The sequence below is a fragment of the Canis lupus genome, chromosome 6 (assembly GCF_003254725.2).
Source record: "Canis lupus dingo isolate Sandy chromosome 6, ASM325472v2, whole genome shotgun sequence".
NCBI lineage: Eukaryota > Metazoa > Chordata > Mammalia > Carnivora > Canidae > Canis > Canis lupus.
In genome coordinates this window covers 14478153-14500512 of record NC_064248.1, presented here as the reverse complement: position 1 = coordinate 14500512, position 22360 = coordinate 14478153, and the positions used below count along the sequence as shown (strand labels likewise).

Here is a 22360-nt window from a genome sequence, read left to right as displayed (position 1 = left end):
CTGAGCCAGTGGACCCGAACCACAGAAGGCTGGGGGCTGCAGGGCTGGCCGGGGGGAGGGGGTGGGCCCAGGGGTCCTGGGAAGGAGCAGTGGAGGGGTCACTGCGGACACACTGCAGCCCAGCCTCCTGGGAGATGCAGGAGATGGCATCAGAGCTGGCCCGGCCCACCTGCAGCCAGATGGCCACCCTGCCTGCCCGCCATCCTCACTGGTGGCCCCTGGGGAGTGACCCTCCCTCTGGCTCCACAGAGGCGAGGACGGGAAGAGGCAGAGGAACCGGCTGTGCGGGACACCTGAGCCCAATGACCAGGTCTCCCAGGGGGCAGCCGCCTGGGGGCTGGGAGGCAGAGCCGAGGCCGGTTCCCACCGCCTGCCCCCAGAGGGCCTGGGAGGAAGCAGGTCAGCAGGTGGTAGGCCAGCTGGAGCCTGGGTCAGCCCCGACCTGCTTTTGCTAGGCACGGAGACTAGGCCCAGCACCTTCTGGCCTCAGTTTCTCAATCTGTGACCAGGGACACGGTCCCCTCCCCAGCTCCTGGGAGCAAGGTGGGCGTGCAGGACCATCACCCCACTTCACACATGGGCAGCTGAAATTGGGAGCAGCGCTCACAAGAGACAGTGGTGGTCCCGGCTCACTGCTGTGGGGCCAGTGCTCAGGGCCAAGGAGGCCACCCTCTGTGTGGGGCCTGCAGACCCTGCTTTGGTCTTGTCTCTGCTACCGGGCGGCTGAGGTCACTCCAGCCTTCCACATAGTGTAAAAGATGCGTTGGAGGATCAGCTGAGCCTGTGCTTGGCACAGGTGATTGCCAGACAGAAGGCGCCTTCCGGTCGTTGGGGCAATCACAGGGGGCAGGTACTGGGCCCTGCTGGCCTGGGGCCTGGTGGCCACTTGCCCGGCGCTCATGCCCAGACCTGAGGCTGAGACAGAAATGTGCTACTAGTGAGAAGGCCCAGCAGAGCACTGGGTGTTGAGGGCTTGCCAGACCCCCATCTTTGTGCCAGGCAGGTACCTGGGGCCCCCGGAATGGGCAGAGAGGCAGGCCACCTGAATGTCCACCTGTGCAGAGGAGAGGACCACGGGCTGCCTGCCCACTGCCTCCACCATCAAGCAGGCTCTCTGCCCCTCCTAACTCACCTGTGTCAGGGGGTCCCCGTGGTCTGAGGCTCTCTGGTGAACGGCAGAGGCTTGGGCTTGGCAGTGAAGAAAGGTGCAGCCTCCCAGGCTCTTGGCATTTAAGGGGTCCTGGGTTGAATGGTGGCCCCCAAAAAAGATAGGCTCCAGTCCTACCCCCTAGAACCTGTGAATGGATCATCTTTGGAAAAGGGATCTTTGCAGACGTAATTAAGTGAAGGATCTCGAAATGGGGTCATGCTGGGTTGAGGGTGGGTCCTAAAAGCAATGGCAGGTGTCCTTCTAAGAAGAGGGGTAGACACAGAGACATGAGGGAATGTGGCTGCGTGAGCAGAAGGCAGGGGCAGGCGGTGCAGGCGCGAGCCAGGGAACACCAGCAGTGGCCAGCAGCCACCAGAGCCTGGGAGGGGGGCCTCCAGGGGGAGCACCCCTGCCCACACCTTGATCTGAGACTTCCGGCCTCCAGAACTGGAAGACAATAAATATCAGTTTTAAGGCAAGTTTGCAGTAATTTGTTACAGCAGCCCCAGGACACTAACTTGGGGGCAGGGGGATCTGAAAAGGTTCATCTCCCAAACCTGGGTGGCTCGGGGAGAAGCAGGGGCCTGGGAGAGGGGACAGTTTGGGCCGGCCCTCCCCCCACAACCTCCGGGGATACAAGTCCCACAGACTCCTGTCCCAGCTTGGGCCCATAGCCCATTGGTCCAGGTGAGTTGTAGGGGTGAGCTCACAGCAGCCCAGGCCTCTGGAACCCACAGGACCAGCTACCAGCTTCTCCTGCAGCCTGACCACGGGTCCCTCCTAGTGGCCACCTTCCTGCCAACTGGTCCCCTGATAGGGAGCCTTCTTCCCTCTCTCCTCAGGATCCAGCTCGTCCAGGAAGGACATCCCCCTGTGGCCAGCCCAGGCCTCACCCATCCACCCCAAACAGGCTCTGCCTAAGGCAACCTTCCTCTGAGATCCCATCCATTGCCCACACAGCCCTGGCTCATGGGACATGCCGTGTGAATGTTCTGTGATGGGCGAGCAAGTGTTCAGGGAGCCTTGGCCGACCCCAGTGCCTTTGCACCCTGCCCACATGTTGCCTCCCTCATTTTCTCCTTGTGTGTCCAGAACACAGGCTGACTGTGTTCCCTGGTCAGCTCAGTCTCCGTCCCCATCCTTTATTTTACCCTGTCGATCCTGACCTGAGCTACATCTGTTTGCTTACAGTCTGCTGGTCCCCAGGATACCATGAGCTGTTGTGCTCCCAGTTCCATCTCCAGGGTCCACCATAGGGCCTGCAGCCTCCATATGCTGCCAGCTACATGAGGGGAAGGTTTGGTGGCTGCTCAGGAGGGCTCTGAAGGCAGGGTGACCTGAGGATTCCCCAGCCACCTGCACAAACCTCAGTATGGGCTAGCTCTGGGCCCCTAACCTCTCTCTTTGTATCTGGAGGGGGTGGCCAGGCCAGGCCCATCCTGGAGGGGACACCCAGCCCCAAATCCCCTCCGTTCCCAGAACCAAACTCAGCAGGGCCCGGAGTCACTGCCCAGACAGAAGGACGTTGTGGAATCCACGGTCCAGCAAGGGTTTGTGGCTGCCACAGTCACGAGGTCCCCTGAACAGGAGGAAAGTTCCCCGGCGTCCAGCCCTATCTCCCCAGGGCTGGCTGGGCGCCCCTAAGCACAGCCTGCTGTCTCGCCCCCAGCCCCTCCGTAGGGCAATGAGAACATGGGGAGTATGTCTCTGGGGGAAGTAGGGATCCAGCCTGGGGGTGCTGCGGGCCCCACGCAGGCCCGGGGGCAGGTGGAGGTGGCTCCATACCATCAGCTGGGTCTGGGGAATAGCAGGAGCAGCAGAGGTCAGGGAAGGCTCCGGAGGAAGACCTGGGAGAGGATCGGGATGCACTCGGGGGGAAGCTGACTCAGCCTCCACAAGCCCCACTTCTCCGGCAGCGCCTTCCTGGTGGGGCCAACCTTCCGTCCAAATTGCCGCCACCGCTGGACAGGAAGCGCGTGGCGGGGCCGCGCCCTGGCCTCAGCCTCCCACCTTGGCCTGGCTGCCTCTCTAGGGAGCAAGGCTGAGGCAGCCCGGCCGTCTCCCAATTTCCAGGTGGCAGCTGGGCCGGAGGGAAGGAGCCGGGGCGGGGCCGCGGGGGCCACTCCGCCTGCGTGTGCCCACGTGCTCACCACGCGTCCCTGGCCCAGGCTCACGCAGGCCCTCCGCCCCCGGGGCAGTACCGCACGCTCTGCACATGGGCTCACCCGCACGTGTGAAGGTAGGCACGTGCCCGTGCACTTGAGGACTGGCATCTGGGGCCCCAGGACAGCGCTGGGCCTCTCTGCAGGGCTGGGCATAGTGGCCCCCGAACCACATGCCATGTCGCTGCCAAGGGAAGGTGAGGGTGATGGGGAGGGGGGCGTGCTCAGGCCCCGGTGGCCAAGGCATCCCGCCCTCTCTCCAGGGTCCTACTCGTGCCCACACCTGTTCTCAAGGGAGGCCGCGGGCCTGGCGCTCAGCTCCTGAGAGTGGCAGCCCCTCCCCATCCCCCTCTGCTTTCTCATCACACCAGCAGGGACCGGCCTGTGGCTCCGGCAGCAGCAGCAGCAGCAGCAGCAGCAGAGGACAGCCTTGCAATCTGAGCTGGGAGCTGGGGAGGACTTTCCAAAGGGAGTAGAAGAGGCTGAAGAAAGCCTCCAGAGAGGTGGGGAGGAGCTGAGGGCCGAGGGAGGATGGCTGTGCATGTGTGTACAGACCCAGGAGAAGCACCTGAACTCGGCCCACGCCCCGCTTTCCAGGCCTCGGAGGAGAAGGACGCCTTCCCCCAGGCAGGGCCTGAGGACCCGGTGTGTGTGCACGCTGGCCTGCCCAGCCCGAGTCCCTGCTTCCCCAGGACCCCCTGTTGATGCGTAGCTGTGTGTGCATGTGTACACGTGCCTGCATGTGCTCCAACCCTGGAGGATGCCGGGCCGGCCCCCAGGCTGGGGCTCCTGTGGGCAGGGAGGTGCATCCCTGTCTGGCCCAGAATGCCTCCGTTCCCACGCCATCACAATGGCCACACAACAGGGCCCCCAGGGACGGAACCTAATCCTGGGCTATTGAAGACCTGAAAGCCGTGGCCCTTGCCCCTAGTCAGCAGACAGCCCCGCCCGGGACATCTGATCCACCGCCGCCCTCGCCTCAAAGGGGGACACTGTCTCCCCAGGGCCCCCCGCCCCACTGGCATAGACAAGGAGGGAAACTGGGTCACTGGGATAGAGTGACAGCAGCGGCCGGCAGGGATGACACTGGAGTGGGGGCGGCCACTACAGGCAGGGCCAGGCCCTGAGGATGCTCCAGGCCTGAATATCTGCTCCAGGGTACCCTCAGAGCCCCACAGAGGGCCTGCAGTTTGGGGGATCAGCTGAGATGAAAAACTACCTGCCTTCGCCCAGCACACTGTATTGGGGACAGAGCTGAGACTCCTTCGCCACCTAGGGAAATGCCCCTAAGTCCCCCTGTCCCCCTCACCTCCTGGAGCAGACCTGCCAGCCCACAGGTCCTCCCCCTGAGTATGTCCCACTCCTGCTTGGTTTCCTGGCCCTCAAAGAGCATTCTGGGGCAGCCAGGAAGAGTCAGGCCCAAGAGTGGCTTCTGGGAGCAGAGACCCAACACTTCTCTGTCTGCGGCCCGTTCACCATCGCCACCCTGCCTCTGAGCCTGAGCACTCCACCCTCCTGCAGACCCTGCGTGGGGGTCCTGGAGCTCAGCAGCCCCTGGGCTGCTGGGGACCCACAGGAGGTTTGATCCCACAGATTCTTGCTCTCCCAGGTGGCCGGAGACACATGCTCACCGCTGCATGGCCTTGGGCAGGACCCTGCCTTCTACCTATGAAACGATCTCAGCCCTTACTGCCCCTTTGTAGGTCCAGCAAGTTGTTAGCTCTGGGCTCGGAACGGACCTGGAATTATGATCCACCTCCTGCCTCGGCGGCCAGGGAATCTGTGGCCTTCGAGATGGTCCAGAGGGCCCACTGGCTTTAGCCCCACCTGCTGGACCTTAGTCCCACGGAGTGAGCTGCCCAGGGAAGAGAAAGGGGCTGCTAGGCTCTTGCTTTGCCTGCTTGACTTTGCCGTCGCCAAAGTGGCTGCCCAGAATGACCCCAGAGCTGCCTGGGGCATGCCCACCCTGCCCCTTCGTTCCTGCAGCTTCCTCTGGCAGCCGGGAGATTTACGGCCTCGGCAGCAGCTGCAGCCCAAAGCCAGGTCCTCCTCACCCTGGGTACTCCAGGGAGGGGGTGCCAGACGGGAGGGCACTGGGGAGTCCACTTGGGCCGGGCTTCTCTGCTTGTTGGCACTGAGCCCAGCATGTTCCAGAACTGGGGTGGGGGTACTTGGGGCAGATAACCCCCCCACCCGAACGCTGTATGACCCAGACCAGCTCACTTCCCTCCCTGAGCCTCAACTTCCTCATTTGCAAAATGAGAGCAGGAGACGCCCTGCTAAGCCTGTCACCCTGGGCCCCCCCTTCCCCTCTACTTTCCTGACACCAACCCCCCTCTGCCGTTGGCAGAGCCAGCTGGGGTGCCCCCCCTCCTAGGCCTGGTTGGCATAGGGTGGCACAGCTTAGGGGCTGTGGGAGGGGGTAGGAGCGTTTGCACAGGAGGGCAGGGTCTGTGGGGGGGGCCCCCCCAGTGTGGGGGCAGGAGGTGGGGGACGGGAGCTCAACCTGGCGGGCGCTTCGGCAGTTCCGTCCGCTGCTTCTGTCAATATGAGCCTTCCTGTTTTGGAGATTAAACCTCGGCTGAGCAAACAGCTTTCAAGGAGGCCCCTCCCTGTCACCTTCCCAAACCCAGCCTGGCCTTGGCTACAACCACCTGGTGGCTGTCCAGGGTGACCAGGCCAGGCTGGCTCTGCTGTCCTAACCCCCAACCCCATCAAGCCCCAGACTGCAGCGCAGGCGGTCCGGCCCGGCCCCAGCCCCCACTGACTGCCCCCACTGCCGCCGAGGCCACCGCCCCAGAAGCCCCCGTGTCATCCTTCCGGGCTGGCGCACTGTCCCAGCAGCCCTGCCCACTGCATCCTCTGCCCTCATGTAACCCTCCTGCGGGAAGCGAGGAGCAAGTGGAGCCTTGAGCCCTCATTGCCAGCACAGGCCTACCTGGTGGGGACCCCGGGCATGGCAGGAGAGCCCCCCCCAAGTGCCCCACAGAGGCCCATCATCTGGCTGCTGATTTTCCCACTTGGGTCACCTGATGTGGCAAGCTGGGAAATTGCCTGGGGCCTGTCTTCTCCGTTGTAGGACATTTAGCAGCATCCCTGGCTTCTGCTGACTCGATGTACTAGTTCTGACTTCCCCCCAGGTATGACGACCAAAAATGTCTCCAGGCATTGCCAAATACCCCCCAGAGCCCCAGTCACTCTGGGGTTGAGAAGCCCAGGGCTAGTCCCTGCAGACCATGTGCATACAAGGAAACCAGGGCTGCAGAGAGAGGCCAGGCCTTCCAGCTGGTGCGGGCCTCCGCCCAGTCTCTGTCCCGCGCCCCCTGCCTCCCTCATCCCTTCCCACCAGGGCCTACCTACCTCTGAGGAGCCTGGCCCTGCCCTCCTCCAAGAACCCTCCCTGGACTAAGCTTCACTGTTGCTGGGGCCACCCAACGAAGGCAGGAGGGAAAGCAAAGGCCTGGCCACAAGGACACAAGGCCCAGAGGGACAGACAGGTATGGAGGCTCAGGGTTGACTCCTGGTGTCTGAGCCGGACTGGAGTCGAGTCCCCTTCTATAACGCAATTCAAACCACATCCCTTTTACTCACAGACCTTCTGTGGCTCCCTATTGCCTCCCAAGCCTGACCCTGAGCTTGGCCTTAGAGGCCCCTGCTTACCTCCTCAGCATCATGTCCCACCGTTCTCTACCCACACCCCCACCGAAGTGTACAACCTCTCCAGACACCCCTGGGCGGCACCCCTTCCCTGCCTTCCCTGCCCAAACTTCTGAGCTACTGGTCAATGGTCACCATCTTTCCCTGGAAGACTTGCATGAAGCCCCCTTCTCCCAACCCTGGCACACAGTGGATTACCCCTCACCCAGGCCCCAGACACACTTGGGCTTGACCCAACTTCCAACCCCGACCATGCTCTACCTGTTTGAAGGACACCTGAGAGCCCGAAGAATCCTCCCCACAAGACTATGAGCTGCCTGGGGCCAGGGGCTGTGTCTGAGTCACCTCCTTCATTATCCCAGAGTCAAGCAGAGCCAGGTGTGGAGAAAGTGTCGAGGGATCCTATTGAATGGTTGGGTGAGTGGACAGATGGATGGACGGACAGACAGGTGGATGAAGCGTTTCCATGGTGGTGGCTCATCTCTTTGTGGGTATGATGGCCACTCCTGAGCATATAACCTCTCCCAGCCTTCACTTCCAGGGCAGCCTGAAATAGACACCAATGCCATATCCTCCTCCATCCCCGTGAGTGAGGGGACTTACTCAACCCCACTCCTGTTGCAGAGGAGCCTGAGGTCATGGAGTTACAGAGATAAAGTCAGGATCACATGGTGAGCAAGGCCCCCTTTGAGCCAAGACTCTGATCCCTACTACCTCCATCTGGCCAGGAGCCCCTCCTTCCACTGCCCCCAGGGTCTGGTCCCATTGACATGGGCACTGGGTCATGCCTGGGGCAAGGGGTCATGCCTGGGGCCTGCCAGGCTCCAGGACAGCCACGCCCCACCCTGTGGCCACAGCACAAGCTAGTCATTCTTGGTAAGACAAAGGCGGGCTGGGGCAGAGTGGCTCTGGTGGCTCCCCGGTGGGTGTCTGGCCTCTGTAGGACGTCAGTAATGTGTTCTCACAGCCAGGGCTCTGCTCCTGGGGGCTGCAAATCAGATTAGCCCAGTCTGGCCTCCACACAGAGCCCCCAGGAAGAGATGCAGCTGCCAGGCAGAGGCCTGTCTCCCTCCTGGTGTGTAGAAACCCTGCCCCATGGCTGACAGGCTCCTTCTCCCCGACTTGCTGTGGGGTCAGGGGCATGCCTCTTCTCCTCTCTGGATCTCCCATGTCCCATCTGCAAGAACAACAGTTTAAGTGAGACCTTTAGAAGCCTTCTGACTGTGGTGTTCAGAAACGCTGCCAGTGCACGGTGGGCCCACAGTATATGGTGGTCATTGGGGCATCTAGGGGTGTTAGCCCCTGCCACCCACCTCAGATCTGCCTTCAGGCTTCATCCCTGGTGCCAATCCAGAGTTCAGTGGGCAGCCATGCCTCCTTACCCGGAAACCCACATTCCCTGGGGCTGGTGCCTGGGGGAAAGAGGCAGGAGGTGTTCCCTTGAGCCTGTATGTCCATATATCTACATGCAGCCAGCCACCCACCCAGCCTCTTCATCCACTCAGCCAGCCATCCATCCATCCATCCATCCATCCACCCATTCACCCACCTACCCAGCCAGCCAGCTACTCACCCACCCAGTCTGTTCATCCACTCATCCACCCACCCACCCACCCACCCACCCACCCATCCATCTATCCACTCACCCATTCATCTAGCCAGCCAGCCAACCACCCAGTCTGTTCATCCACTCATCCACCCATTCATCCAGCCACATCTGTTCATCCATCCACCCATCTATCCATCCACCCATTCACCCAGTCAGCCAGCCAGCTACCCACCCACCCAGTCTGTTCATCTACTCATCCAGCCACATCTGTTCATCCACCCATCCACCCATCTAACAAATGTTTCTCAAATACCTAATACATGCCATGTATTGTTCTAAGCACTGGGGCACAGCCACGGATGATAGTGTTTCTGCGGTCATGTAGCCAGCATCCAGCACCTTCCCAACCATCCATCTATCTCTCTTTTTGTGTCTCCATCCATCTGTCCCTTCCCTTACTCATCTGTTCAGGCATTGTTTACTGGGTACCTACTTTGGGGAAGGCACTGATGAGGATCACAATGTGGCCCCTGTCCTCACATAGTTCCCAGGCTAGCTGGGGAGGCAGGCAGGGAAATGGGCAGTTATAATCTCATGTGGTCCACTAGGATGGGGTTGGGTACCACAGGGGGTTGGGGAAGACTTCCTGGAAGAAGTAGCATTTAGTTGGCCTTGAAGGGTATCCCCTGAAGCTTTACTCAGCCACCTAGGCTGAGTCACCTGGCCACTCTGACCATGCCAGGCCCCAGGGTTCAGGCCAAAGGGCCATACCACCAGTGCTCATTGCCACTACGGCTGCAGAGGACCAGCCTGGGGTGGGTAGGGCAGGGCAGGAAAGGCAGCAGCCACATTACTTTACAGAGTCAAGTAAAATCCTGAGATGCACAGGGGGAGAGAACTGGCCCAAGACCACACAAAGCGCGGCCTGGGGGTGAGGGACTCTGGGTAGAGTGGGTGTGCAGGCAGGCTGGGCCGGGCCAGGGGCTCCATTCACAGCTGTAGGCTGTCTATTCTTCTCGTGGGGGCAGTGCCTACCCCAGCTGCAGTAATGGGAATCAGCTGCCGCCCGCCTGCTGTGCCCTCTCCCTCCTGCCACAGAGCCGGCTGCACTGGGCTTCTGAGCCAATCCCTCTTCATTACCTCCCCTCCTGCCAGCAGGACTCTTTGTCCAGAAGCTTCTGGGCTGGGGCCCTCCCTGAGCCTCTGTGGCCAGGTGACTCATTGCCCTTTAGGGGGCCCACATGCGCCCTGGCATCTCGAAGCCTCCCTAACTCCCAGGTATCTTCTGATGCCCTCACAGCAGCACGAGGCATGGGGGGGGGCAGGAACCCTCATGTCTGTCTGTCCAACAGGGTGCGTGATGCCCAGCTCCATCTTCCTGCTGCCAGATCTCAGAGGCAGTGCCTTCTGTCTCTGGGCCCCGCTGCTGGGTTGGAGAAGGCTTGCTCCGGTGACATGGAACAGGCCTGCCTTTGATGACTTCTTGCGAGTTAACCACCGATTATGTCCCCTGGATCTTCCCAGGAAAGAGACGATCCACAGGAAGCCAGCTCCAAGGTCCCCAGGAGCCTGTGGAGAAGGGGCTTCCAGAACCTGGTGGGACCGACTCCATCCACGGAAGGCCACAGGCTGAGCCCGCAGGCCTGAACTCAAGTGGGGGCACTGTACTGCCTCTGAGCCTGATTGGGGGTGGGGAGAGTAGAGCCCCAACGAGACTTCGTGGTGACATTTTCCTTGGGCACCTCTCTGTACCCCTTTAAGGGGCAGTTCCGAAGCCATTCAGCCACCTGCTGCCCAGGAGCCCCATGCAGGGGCTGGTGGAGACACCATGAGGTCAGCTGCCCAGAAGGTATGTACACCATGTCCCTGGACGAGAGGGCCAGACTGCCTGTCTGACGTTTTGCCCATAAGCACCTTATAAAACGCAAGGTAGTGTTATCCCCAGGCCATGGGAGAAGACCTGAAGTTCAGAGCAGAAACGTCCTGGGTCCCAGGCTTGGAGCTGAGAAAGGACCTGGGTTTTCGAGGCAAGCCCTCTGGCTCCAGAGGGGCCCCCAGCCCCTGGCCTGTGCTTGTGCCTATGCCTGCAGCAGGGTCCTGGAGCAGCCCCAGCCCCTTTCCCCAGGTGGGGGCCTCCTGGCGACCTGGTCACCCCCCTCCCCTCTCAGGCTCCCCATTTCCTGTCCTGAGCCCAGCACCTCCCCTTCTCCCATGGCTGTTTAGCTCAGTGGGTCCCTGGTGGGAGCATTTGGGCCTTGGGCAAGGGCAGGGAGGAGAGCGCCTCAGGCTGGGGAAGGGGTGGGGGGGGTAGCGAAGCCGGCCACCCCCTTATGGTTTTTAGACCTCAAGGAGTCACCACGAAATTCCATTCTCCTGACAGCAAAGAAACTGAATCACTCTTGCCAAAGTCCACGGCCCCCACAAGAATGCTATAAGGCTTTGTCCTGTGTTCCCAGACAGACAGCCGCACCGCACCCGGGGCCCCCACTCCCGGAGCCTGGATGCAAGGGGGTGCAGGAAAGCCCCTGCCGGGCGTAGGCCATCCTCCCCCACCAGGCTGGACCAGTCCCTCTCTCAGTACCTTGCTTCCTCTCCTCCCTCCCTGAGTGCAAGACAGCAGTCCACCGAGCTTCACCTTGTTTTCTGTACAATGGGCACAGTGCGCCCACTGTCTGGTGCGTCAAAGGGCCCTGTAGCCAGGGCACACGTCAGAGAAAGCAGGGAGTGCCATCTCCTCAGCAACCTGTCAGGTGGGCGTATGGGGCAACACGGCTGTGTGCTGCGCTCCCTCTACCTCTTATAGAAGGCTCCGCATCTAGAGGGTAGCAAGCAAGGATGCTACTGACCTGACTCCCAGGTACAGGGCACAGCTCATGCAAAAATTTTGGGGCTCCATGGTGCTTGGGCTGTATCAGAATGGGAAGGATTGTAGGGTGCAACAAGAAATGGGGCTGGGAATGAGTCCCAAGGCAAGTAGACACCAGGCCAGGATTTGAACTCAGAGGCACCGAGGAGCCATGGAAGATTCGGATCTGTTTGTGCATGTGTATGTGTGTGCTGGCGGGGGGGTGGGATGATCAGAGGGGCCTGGTTGCTGAGTGCAGAATAAATACAGCAGGGAGACCGGGGACAGGGAGACCAGGCAGAGAATGCCCAAGAGGAGAGATGAAGGTGGTGGAGAGGACTCTTTCTCAAAATAGCCCAGACTGAGGATAGATGGGAGTTGGTGGTAGGGCAAGGGCCATGGGGACTTCAGACCTGAGGCTGGGCGGAGCTCAGCTGGCTATGTGGGGACAGCCCGTGCAGTCACAGGGTCCTTTTTCCCCCTGCCCACCCCCACCTCTCCTGCTGCCTAGAGGTTCCAAGGCTGGGCTCTGGCTGATGGGGGAGGGGTTTATGGCAGGAGGTGACACCACGGGAGGCTTGTCACTTGGGCATGGCCAGCACCATCTGCTCAGGCATCTGCCTGCCTGAGGTGGCGCCCCGCTAATTACCTGGGGTAGGGGGGCAGGAAGACGCCTGGGAACCACTATCCCCCATCACACCCCAGGACAGAGGCGCTGGGGTAGGGCCCCAGGGCCCCAAGAGCAAATGGGCCACAGGCTCCCCCCTCCCCCCGCCGGGGGTGGGGGCAGGAATCTGGTACCGGGGCCAGACTTTTACCCAGTCAATCCTACTGCCTTCAGGCCCTGCCCTTGACGTTCAGGTGGAGGAGGAGGGCTAAGCGCCGTGAAGGTAACCAGCCGTGGGCGGAGTGAGCGCTACCTGGGACCTTGGCTCCGGTGGTCGCAGGGGGCCTCCCGACGAGGGGATGCCAGAGACGAGAGGGAGGGGACCGAGGCGCAGCCAAGCGCAGAGCCGCCCCCAGCTGCGCCTCCGGAAGATGCGGGGGGCAGGGAGCTCGGACCCCAGCCCCCCGCCCCCCGCCCCTTCCGGGCCCCTGGCCCCTCGCGCTCACCCCGGGCTGCCGCGCATTCCTGCCGCCCCTGCTCGTGCGGTGGGCGGGCCCGGCCCGTGGGAAGGCCTGGGGACCGGGGCGCCGTGTGCCGGGGGCGGGGCGGGGCGCAGCTGGGCCGCATCTGGCCCGAGCAGAGAGGGACCAAACGGGACGGAGGGGCAGCCTTTCATCCCGCGAGGGGCGGGGCGCCCGGCGGATTTCGGGGACCGGCCCCCACCCCCCGCCGCTGGGCTGGGATGCGAGGAAGGTAGCTGGGGGGGAGGGGGGCGTTGAAGGTGGAACGAAGCACAGGTGCGTTCTCGCTGGAACCTTCTCGGTCGTCCCGGACGCTCCGCCTAGGCGCCGCCCCAAGGGGAGGCTGCGGGGTCGGGGGTGCAGTGGCCTGCGGGGGAGGGAGGGAGGACGGCCCGGTTCCCCTCGGGGCCGCCCGGAGCCCGCGGCCCGCAGCCGCCCGCGGGGACGACCTGGGCGGGGCGGGCCGCGCACGTGCTCGCAGGGGCGGGGGCGGCGCGCCCGCCCGGCCTTTCCCAGACCCCCGCCGCGGCCCCACGTGGGCGCTGCGAGCCTCGGGGGCGACCCGCCGGCCCCGCCCCGGGGCCCGGGGGCCAGTGAGCGCGGGGGGCGGGGCGGGGGGCGGGGCGGGGCGGGAGGCCACGCCCCGGGGCGGGCCGGGCCGCGCGGGGAGGTTTAAGAGCGCGGGGCGCGGGCCGGGGCGGCTGGACGCGCCGCGGGACCCGGGCTGCTCGGCGTGGCTGCGCGGGGCGGGCCGGGGCGCGGGGCAGGGCGCGGGGCAGGGCGCGGGGGCCGCCAGCCCGCCAGCCCGCCAGCCCACCAGCCCACCATGCTCAAGCGCTGCGGCCGACGCCTGCTGCTGGCGCTGGCGGGCGCGCTGCTCGCCTGCCTGCTGGTGCTCACGGCCGACCCGCCGCCGCCCCCGGTGCCCGCCGAGCGCGGCCGGCGCGCGCTGCGCAGCCTGGCGGGCCCCGCGGGGGCGGCCCCGGCGCCCGGGCTGGAGGCGGCCCCGGCGCCCGCCGCGCTCGCCCGCGAGGTGCAGAGCCTGTCCGAGTACTTCGGCCTGCTGAGCCGCGCGCGCAGAGACGCGGGCCCGCCGCCCGGGGGCGCCCCCCGCCCCGCCGACGGCCGCCCCCCGCCCCCGCCCCCGCCCCCGCCCCCGGCCGAGCCGCTGGCGCCCCACGACGTCTTCATCGCCGTCAAGACCACCAGAAAGTTCCACCGCGCGCGCCTCGACCTGCTGCTGGAGACCTGGATCTCGCGCCACAAGGAGATGGTGAGCCCTCGCGGCCCGTGCGGTGCAGCCGGCGGCGGGTCCGACGGCGCCAGCCCGCGCCTCCGTCCAGCCGCCGGGAACTCCTGGGGGCCGTGACGCCGGTCCCTCTCTTCCCAGCCCGGTGTGCCTGCCGGGGCCACTCTCCCCGGAGAGCTGTGGAAGTGTCACAGGGGGACGCGACCCCATCCAACTCCCAGAGCCCTGGATGGTGTGCGATGACTCTACACCAGCTGCCAGTGTTTGGGGTCGGTGCCCTGTGACGCTTCCTAACCCCCCAGACGCTGGAGTCCATTAATAAGGTGCTGTCGTTTCCAAATCCCCCCAAAGCCGATTCTTCTTCGTGGGGCACCCGCACTGGGCGCAGACCCTTCCCTGGGGAGGAAGACTTGTTCTTAGTGGTGGAATGGGGAATGAGAACCTCCAGCATAGGGCTGGTGTTCCCCCCCCCCCCCAAGTCTCTGCTGTAGGATAGGGGACAAGTCATCGTTCAAGGTAACCTGGAGTTAGAGCGTGTGTTGGTGAGCCCTGGAGAATCCATCTTCAAAGAAAACTGTTTTTCGGGGCGGGGGGGTGTGCAGAGACCCTGTCCCCACAGCACAGGAGTCTCTGGAGTTTGGAACCTTGTGCTTAACTGCACGCTCGTTGCACATTGGCTTCCTACACATAATCAAGACACACCCCACTTTGAAAATCTTCCTCGAGGCTGCAGCAGGAGGCTGCAGCAGGATGGTTGGGTTGGGGCGGGCAGTGTGGGCCCTGCCAGGGGAGGGGCAGCAGAGGGAGGGTAGGCCCTGGGCTAGGACATTCAAAGGCTTGAGTGGGCATTTGGGATGAAGCTGAGAGACCCTTGACTAGGGTGAGGGCTCAGAGAAGATCCCACCCCCCTTCCTCCCTATTTAAACCTCATGATGAAGTCCTGGGATCTTCTGGAGTGGCTGCGCCCTGTTTTGGGACTGGGTTCTGGTGAGGTCATGATGGGGGCCAGGGTGGGGGGTGGGAAGGGTCCTCTCTGGTTCCCGTTTGGGGAGGGGGCCCCCTGGGAGCCCCGTGGCAGCCTCCTGGGAAAGCAGCATCCCCTTTCCCAGGGGCTCAGCGGGCCAGCGGGAGGGGGCGGCGGGGGCCGGGGGTTTTGTTTGGCCGCCGGGCCGTTAGGATTCCCAGCGCCCGGCGGCTCTCACGCCGGCCGCTTGGGCAAGGTAACAAAGCCCCTTTCTCCAACGGAGAAAGGCGTCCGGCCTCTTGTGTGCAGCTATGCGCTCCATGGGAACCGCCGCTGGCGTGCTGGCCACTCAGGTTGCCTGGCGATGAGGGGGCCGACGGCCCCCCCCATCCCTGACTGACAGCCCTTGTGGGGCACCATCCTTGAGCCAGGCACCCTACCCCCCCAGGACTCTGCCTCCCTGCTGTGTGACCTTTGGCAGCCTTCGGCTTCCCCTGGGCTGCCACCAGCTCTGAGTGCAGACCCTAGGGGCTTTCTCCAGCAGAGGGGGTGGTCGAGGGGTCTTGGGTACCAGTGCCAGCCGAGGTGGGTAATGTTGGGCAAGACCTGAGGCCTTTCTGACCCTCAGTCTCCTCATCTCTGAAATGGGGAAAGCCTTGTCCTTCTAGTATGGTGTTGTAAGAGGAATGGCAGAACGTGGAGGTGGAGGGAATGAGTCAGGGTGGGGGCTGTCACTGCCCTGGGCCCCGAGGTCCCTGCTGAAGGGGCCACTCAGGTTTCCTTCTGAACCCACCCAGGAAAGGCTGCATCTGCCCCAGCATCAGCTCGTGTGTCACGGCGTGCCAGAGGGCTTCACATCGCCTTGTTGGGCGAGGGGGTCCTTGAAACTATCCCAACCAGGGTCCTCCTCTCCCAGTCCTGTGCCTGGTGATTCAGACTCAGTGTGATGGGGGAAGACTCTGAGAAGTCCAGGCTTTGGTGGGGGAAACCCAGAGAGGCTGTGCAAGCTGAGAGTGGGCATCTAACTGACGTGGAGGGTTGGGGGACTTCCTGGAGAAGGTGCCATTTGAGCTAGACAGCACAAGCACAGAGCATGTATAAGAAACTTCCAGCACTTGGCATGATAGTCAAGGGGTGGGGGTAGGTGGGGGGCAGGGGCGGTCAGCAGGGGCCACACTGTGACAGTGCTCAATGAGTCCAGGATGAGGGGCTGGACCTTTGGCCCCCATGCCCCCCCTCACAGGAGTGGGCCAGGCTTCTGCGGCTGCCACCACAGCGACCACAATTGCTGGGGGAGAGCTTGGCATCCTGTGTTTCTTTGAATCGCAGCTCCAGGAACAATGCCGCTTCCTGTGGGTGTCCTCCCGCCCGCGCTGGGCCAGCCTTGCTGCCCCTGCTGCCCTGCTCTTCCTCCTCCAGCCCCATCGTTGGGGAAGTGGGGAGGAGGCCTGCGGGGGTGGGGTGGGGTGGGGGTGGTCTCGGTCTCTGGAAGGCTCTTGGGGCTAGACCAGCACCCCCTCTGCCCCAGGGCATGACCACAGGCTGGAGGCTGCCCCTCTCTGATCCTCCTTGTCCCTAGTGTACATTTAGGGAGTAATGGAGCCCACCTCTCAGGGCTGCTAGGGAGACCAAAGAAGAGTCCTGGGCGGCCCAGGACTCTGTTTCTGTGCTTTGCTCTGGCTACAGGGGAGCTCTTGTTATGCCCATTTGACAGAGGGGGATACTGAGGCTCTTAACCGCCAGACAGCCCATCCCCTCCTCTGCTGGTTGCTCTGATGTAGGGAGACCGGAGGCCTGGCACCCTCACAGCCCCACAGCCCCACCCTCCCCGGTACCCTCTCCAGGCCGCCTGCCTCGCTCTCCCCACAGCTGAACAAAGGTGACTTTAATCTCCATAGCCTTGGGCTGGGTTTTTAGGGCACCACCAAAGCGCGGGAGAACAGGCCCCGCTTGATCTCATTAAGAAAGCATTTTCCTTTTAATCCAGCGACGGCAGTGGCGCGTCTGCACTGGCCGGTCTCAGCCTCCCACAGCATTCCTGGGCTGAGATGCTGGGGAGTGGGTGGGGGGCTGGGTGCAGGTCTGTGCGTGCGGGCTGCCTTGGGGTGCCTGCAGGGCTCTGGAAAGAGTGTATGGAGAGGGCCTACGTGGGGTCTGCCCCAGTTCTCAGCCTGTGATCAGCAGCTAGTGGCCTCACCTGAGTATGTGCTCCAGTCTGAGGTCAGGCCAGGCAAGGGGCGGGGGGCTGCCCAGAGGGCCACCTCGAGGTGGGTCCCCCAGGTTCCTGGATGTGTACTGTGCTCCAGGCTTGCACGTGCTAGATCCTCCCTTGGACCCACAGAAGGAAACAGGTCCGGTGGGCATGGAGGTGGGGGTCTTCTGCCTTCTTAGGCTCAGAGCACCCCCCTCACCAGCACCGGGCCCCGGCTTTGCATTCAGCCATGCCTGGGTGCGCTGGGCGGCACGCGCTGGGCGGGCCAGGCAGAGGAAGGAACATTCCTCCCCGTGTGCCGACGGGCCCAGGCGGGTGCCGGCAGCTCCTGGCCCCGCCCCACTGCCCCCCTCCCCCTTCCTCGGAGCGATCCTGGCAGGGGTGGCCCGAGCTGGCACAGGTGGAGCCTTGATGTGGCCTTGGGCAGGCCTGTCTGCCAGCCTGGATTTCCTTGCCTGAGCAGTGGGAGGGGGGCTGCCGGGCCTCGTGGGGGCTGGGGGTACTGATCTTGGGGCTGGGGCACATGCGGTTTCCTGCCTCAACCCTTCTGATGATCGGCGTCTCCGGAGAACAACGGTGCCTTCTTAGGCTCAGAGAAGGTGACCTGCCTGGCTAGTCACCCTGCCCAGGGTGTTGGGTGGGGGCGGGGGAGGGGCAGACTTGAAGGCCCAGCCCAGAAGGCTGTAGTGCTGTGGCTCACCCCTGCCCATTGGACCTCTCGCCCAGCCCGGCCCAGTTAACCAGGCCAGCTGTATGGTAATGGGCAGCTCGGCCACTCCTGCTTAACGCGGCCGAGTTAAGGCCAGCCCGGCGCCCCTCGCCGCGCGGCCCAGGACAAAGCTGGCGGACAATGCCTGGTGATTCATCCTCCCTCCGGGCCCTTTGTCCGCCAGGGCTTGGCAGCCGCCCAGCAGAGGCCTTTGTCCCTGATTGAGACTTGGCTTCCCAAAGCCGACCTCCTCCGCCTGTCCCCCCCCCCCCCCAGCCCCTCTGCCCCCTCCTGCAGGCTGGGCGCTGTGTCAATAAGGGTGTGTGTCCCGCCAGGTGTGCGGGGCAGGCAGGGAGCCGGTTACCTGGCGGGTGGGCGGGGCGCCCCACCTGGCTCGTGCCGGCACAGCCGCCCAGCGACCTGGGGGCCCAGCTGCCGACATGGGGGGTGGGGTCTGCAGGAGTCCCAGCCCTGCTTCTGCCTAGGTTGGGCATTGGAGACCCACTCTGTGCACGTGGGGAAACAGGCCGACTGAAGGGTGGGCGTGACTGAGCTGTGGCTGCTGGAGCCCTGGGGTATCCAGCTCCGCTCCCACAGCAGCCCCGGGGTTGGGGGACACAGAGCTGCCTGTTCAAGGCCATGTTTCTCCTTCCAGACGTTCATTTTCACCGACGGGGAAGATGAAGCCCTGGCCAGGCGCACGGGTGAGCCCTGGGCTTGGGGAGGCCAGGGGGACTCCATTCCTGGGAGGAACTGTCCCCTCCACTCGCCCTCCTCCCCTCCAGAGAGGTCACAGAGGCCACGGGCCAGAGAGGGCAGTTTACTCAACTGGTTTGCTCAATGCCCCGCCCCACCACTCGGAGGGGGGGGGGGACACCCAATTCTCATGCAAATGAGGTCCTTTCAGCTCCCGAGGCCCTTTGAGCTGATGTGGCGGCAACAGGTGGCCGGTGCTGGGAAAAAGCCGCCTGAATGGGCTGGGGCGGGCCGGGGTTGCCCTGAAGGGGGTTGGGCCGGGGGTGGGGGGGGTGGGGGGGATCACTGGGCCGTGAGCCCTGTGCTAGGGAGGGGGCCGAGGAGGGAGCCCGCTGCAGGGCACAGCTTGAACCCAGGGCACCCTGGGACGCCCCCCCCCCCCCCCCCCCCCCCCCCCCCCCCGCTGCTCCGCTCTCACAGGGTGCTCGGTCCTCTCTGAGCCAGCTCGAACCTGCTAACGGCCCCCCTTCCCTTGTTCACAGGCAACGTGGTCAACACCAACTGCTCGGCTGCCCACAGCCGCCAGGCCCTGTCCTGCAAGATGGCCGTGGAGTATGACCACTTCATTGAATCGGGGAGGAAGTGAGTGTTGGCCTCAGGCTGCCGCCCAAGGATTGTGCCCCATCCCCTCCAGGTCCCTGCCCTGGCCTTCTGCACCCCTTGACGCCCTGCCCTCTGTCCCCTCTGCTGCCCGCTTCTCTGCAGGTGGTTCTGTCATGTGGACGATGACAACTATGTCAACGTCAGGGCTTTGCTGCGACTGCTGGCCAGCTACCCGCACACGCAGGATGTGTACATCGGCAAGCCCAGTCTGGACAGGCCCATCCAGGCCACAGAGAGGGTCAGCGAGAACAAGGTGGTGAGTGCCCTGCTCTCTCGGGCCTGCGCTGAGCGGGGAGGAGGCCAAAGGTGTCCCTGGAGCCTGGGGCAAGGGTCTCACCATGCTCCCCTCCCACAGCGCCCTGTCCACTTCTGGTTTGCCACCGGCGGGGCTGGCTTCTGCATCAGCCGTGGGCTGGCCCTGAAGATGAGCCCGTGGGCCAGGTGAGTGCTCTTGGTGTCCCGTGTCCCGTCCCCCCCCCTCCCCCGCCATGAACCTACCCTGGGTCCCTGGCCTCGTTCATCTTCCCAGCAGCAGGTGTCCCTAACCTCATTCGTTGGCAGGCTGAGTCATGAATTCCCACCTCCGCCCCCAACTGGTCACTTCCTGCCTACTGGGCAGCAGGGCTGGTCAGCGCCAGACCCAGGCACCACTGGGCAGGACTCTTTTCTGCACCCAGTAACCTCCAATTCAGAATTGTCAGGCTGGTTCAGAGCAGGGTGCTGCACTGGGAGGGGATCTGCATCCAGCTCCCCAGGGGCATGTTCCCTCCTCTCCCCAGTCTGGCTTCTTCGTTCCCTGCTGGGTCCTACCAAGCTCCTGATGGGCAACCAGCTCCTGCCTTTTTGTTCAGCGGTTGTTGGGTCCTTTCCTCCTGCAGCAGGGGCCACTTCATGAGCACGGCCGAGCGGATCCGCCTGCCGGATGACTGCACCGTAGGCTACATCGTGGAGGCCCTGCTGGGTGTGCCCCTCATCCGCAGCGGCCTCTTTCACTCCCACCTGGAGAACCTGCAGCAGGTGCCAGCATCGGAGCTCCGGGAGCAGGTGTGCTGCCCCGGCCTGGGCAGAGGAGAGCTGCTGGGCTGGGAGGGAAGGGGAAAACCAGAGGAGGAACCAGGTGGTGTGGGGGGAATGGGGAGTCACTGTTGTAAGCAGGGACATTAAGAAGGGCCCCACTGTTGGCTGCCCCTCGGACACCCCCACCTCCGGCAGGACCCTGCTCCTATCCTGCGCGACATGCCTAGTCTGTGCTGTTTGGGGGCTCTTCCTTTTTTTTTTTTTTTTTTTTGATTTTTTTATTTATTTATTCATGAGAGACACAGAGAGCGAGGCAGAGATACAGGCAGAGGGAGAAGCAGGCTCCATGCAGGAAACCTGATGTGGGACTCGATCCTGGGTCTCCAGGATCAGGCCCTGGGCTGAAGGCAGCGCTAAACCGCTGAGCCAGCAGGGCTCCCGGGGGCTCTTCCTATATATAGCAGCAGAGGATTCTTGGCCTCCGCTGAAGCCCCCACTCTAGACTTCATCCTGGGTCGTGCAGGGCAGGTGGGGCAAGGTACAGTGTGACTCGTGGGCCTTCCTTCTTGGTCCAAGGGAGGACAGAAGGCACAGCTGTACCCCTGGATTAAAACCACAGGGCCCACCACTGACAGAGCCCAGGGTATGGGGGCCCCTCCCAGCTTCACTCTGTGTCTCCTCCCACAGGTGACCCTCAGCTATGGCATGTTCGAGAACAAGCGGAATGCCATCCACATGAAGGGGCCCTTCTCAGTGGAGGCTGACCCGTCCAGGTGAGGAAGCAGGTCCAGATAGAGGTTGGGATGTGCGGCAGGTCCCCTGGGGTGCGGTGGGGGTAGGGGGTCTGCAGGAGCTGGTCCTGTGAAGCACCCCCAGGAGCCTTGCTCAGGGTATAATAGGGCCCCCCCTGCGGCGGTGGGTCTGAAGATGGGTCTCAGTACCCACTCCCCACACAGACCAGCCCTCTACTCCATCCCTACAGGTTCCGCTCCATCCACTGCCACCTGTACCCGGACACACCCTGGTGTCCCCGCACCACCGTCTTCTAGCAGCCGTGGTTGAGACCCCGTCCTCGGGCGCCCCTGGTATCCAAAGGGCCCGGGGACCTGTGTTGTGCCGCCCTGGCCTTGGCATTCGAGGCTCCCTCAGGGCCGTGCCTGCGTGTGTGTGCTCTGTGCCTGTGTGCAGCAGGCTGCTGGGCAGTTCTGCTCTGCCAAGGAACAGGCCAAAGTGCCACTTGTCTGCCTTTCCATGCCCCGTGGGTCAGCAGGCTCTGGTGCCCCATCCCAGGATGTGAGTCAGAGGTCACTGTGGGCCTTTTTATTATTTTGGGGTCTTTCGACAGCATGAGGACCAGGGGCTGCTCTGCAGGGATATGCAGGTGCCTCTCCCTTCCTGTCGGGTGCAGGCTCTGTGCCAGGGGGGCCCTGCCTCCGAGCCCCTTTTCCCACACACTGCGCTCAGAGGAACAGCAGCCAGCACCTGGGCGCAGCCACCCCATGAAGCCCCTTGCGACCATGTGGCCAGGTGAATAGCAGCTCCCCTCCCAACCATCCTGGGTGGGGTGTCTTTCCAGTCCTTGCGGAGGTCTTCTCTTTGTCTCCCCATGATGGGAAGACAGAGCTGAGCATATTATCTCCTCTCTGAAGTAGAGAGAAAGTCGCCCATAATGGGCGTGTCTGTAAATATTGTGACAGTATTTTTTTACTGTGCTTGTTTCTCATAAGGGGGTGGGTAAAAGGTAAGGTGTTCTTGTTTTGGGGGGTGGGTGGGGCGGGTGTTATTTTATCTTTTCTGTGGATCAGAAAAAGCAGAAGCCAAAATTGAGATGATCTTTGTTGTTCAAGCTGATGGAAATGTCTACTGCTCCATATATTTATATGTCCCAGCATCTGGACCACCCTTGCCCCCTCCTGTACCGTACCTGTCCCCCGCAGGCCCAGCTTGGCACACCTGGCCCGTGGGGTGTGTTTTGTCTTCTGTTTTTCTTTCTGCAAAGACATAGCTAGGAAAGCCACCGATAATGGAAAAGTTCTCAGGGAATTGAAGTGTGGTTACTATGGTGACGTCCTTTGCTGTGAATAAAGTGCTCTTTGGGGCAACCCTGGGGTTCTGATCTTGCTGGAAATTGGGCCTGAGGTGCAAGTCCATGGGAGGTGGATCCAGGGGACCTGGGGGCTTGTTTGCTGTCAAGGAGGGGGGGAGAGAGATAGAAGGGAAGCGGAGCAGCCATTGGCAGGTGCGTGGGAGGCGCGGCCAGCCCCAGGCACTGTGGATATGGTCAGGGGTGGCGGAGTGGCCCTAAGGCTCCATCCTGTGTCAGGCCTGGGTCTGGAGGCTGCAGGGAGCCTTGCCTTCC

General features: G+C 63.1%; 1 protein-coding gene across 1 annotated transcript; it reads left to right on the top strand.

The window, feature by feature from the left end:
• Positions 1-13302: 13302 nt before the first annotated feature.
• LFNG (LFNG O-fucosylpeptide 3-beta-N-acetylglucosaminyltransferase) lies at positions 13303-22129 on the top strand. The gene is made up of 8 exons (XM_025416102.3): positions 13303-13764; positions 18281-18329; positions 18864-18963; positions 19087-19240; positions 19340-19425; positions 19863-20028; positions 20689-20774; positions 20984-22129. Exons 1-8 carry the CDS (start codon positions 13318-13320, stop codon positions 21048-21050), a joined length of 1155 nt encoding a protein of 384 aa, XP_025271887.1. The 5' UTR covers positions 13303-13317; the 3' UTR covers positions 21051-22129.
• The last annotated feature ends 231 nt before the right edge of the window (positions 22130-22360 follow it).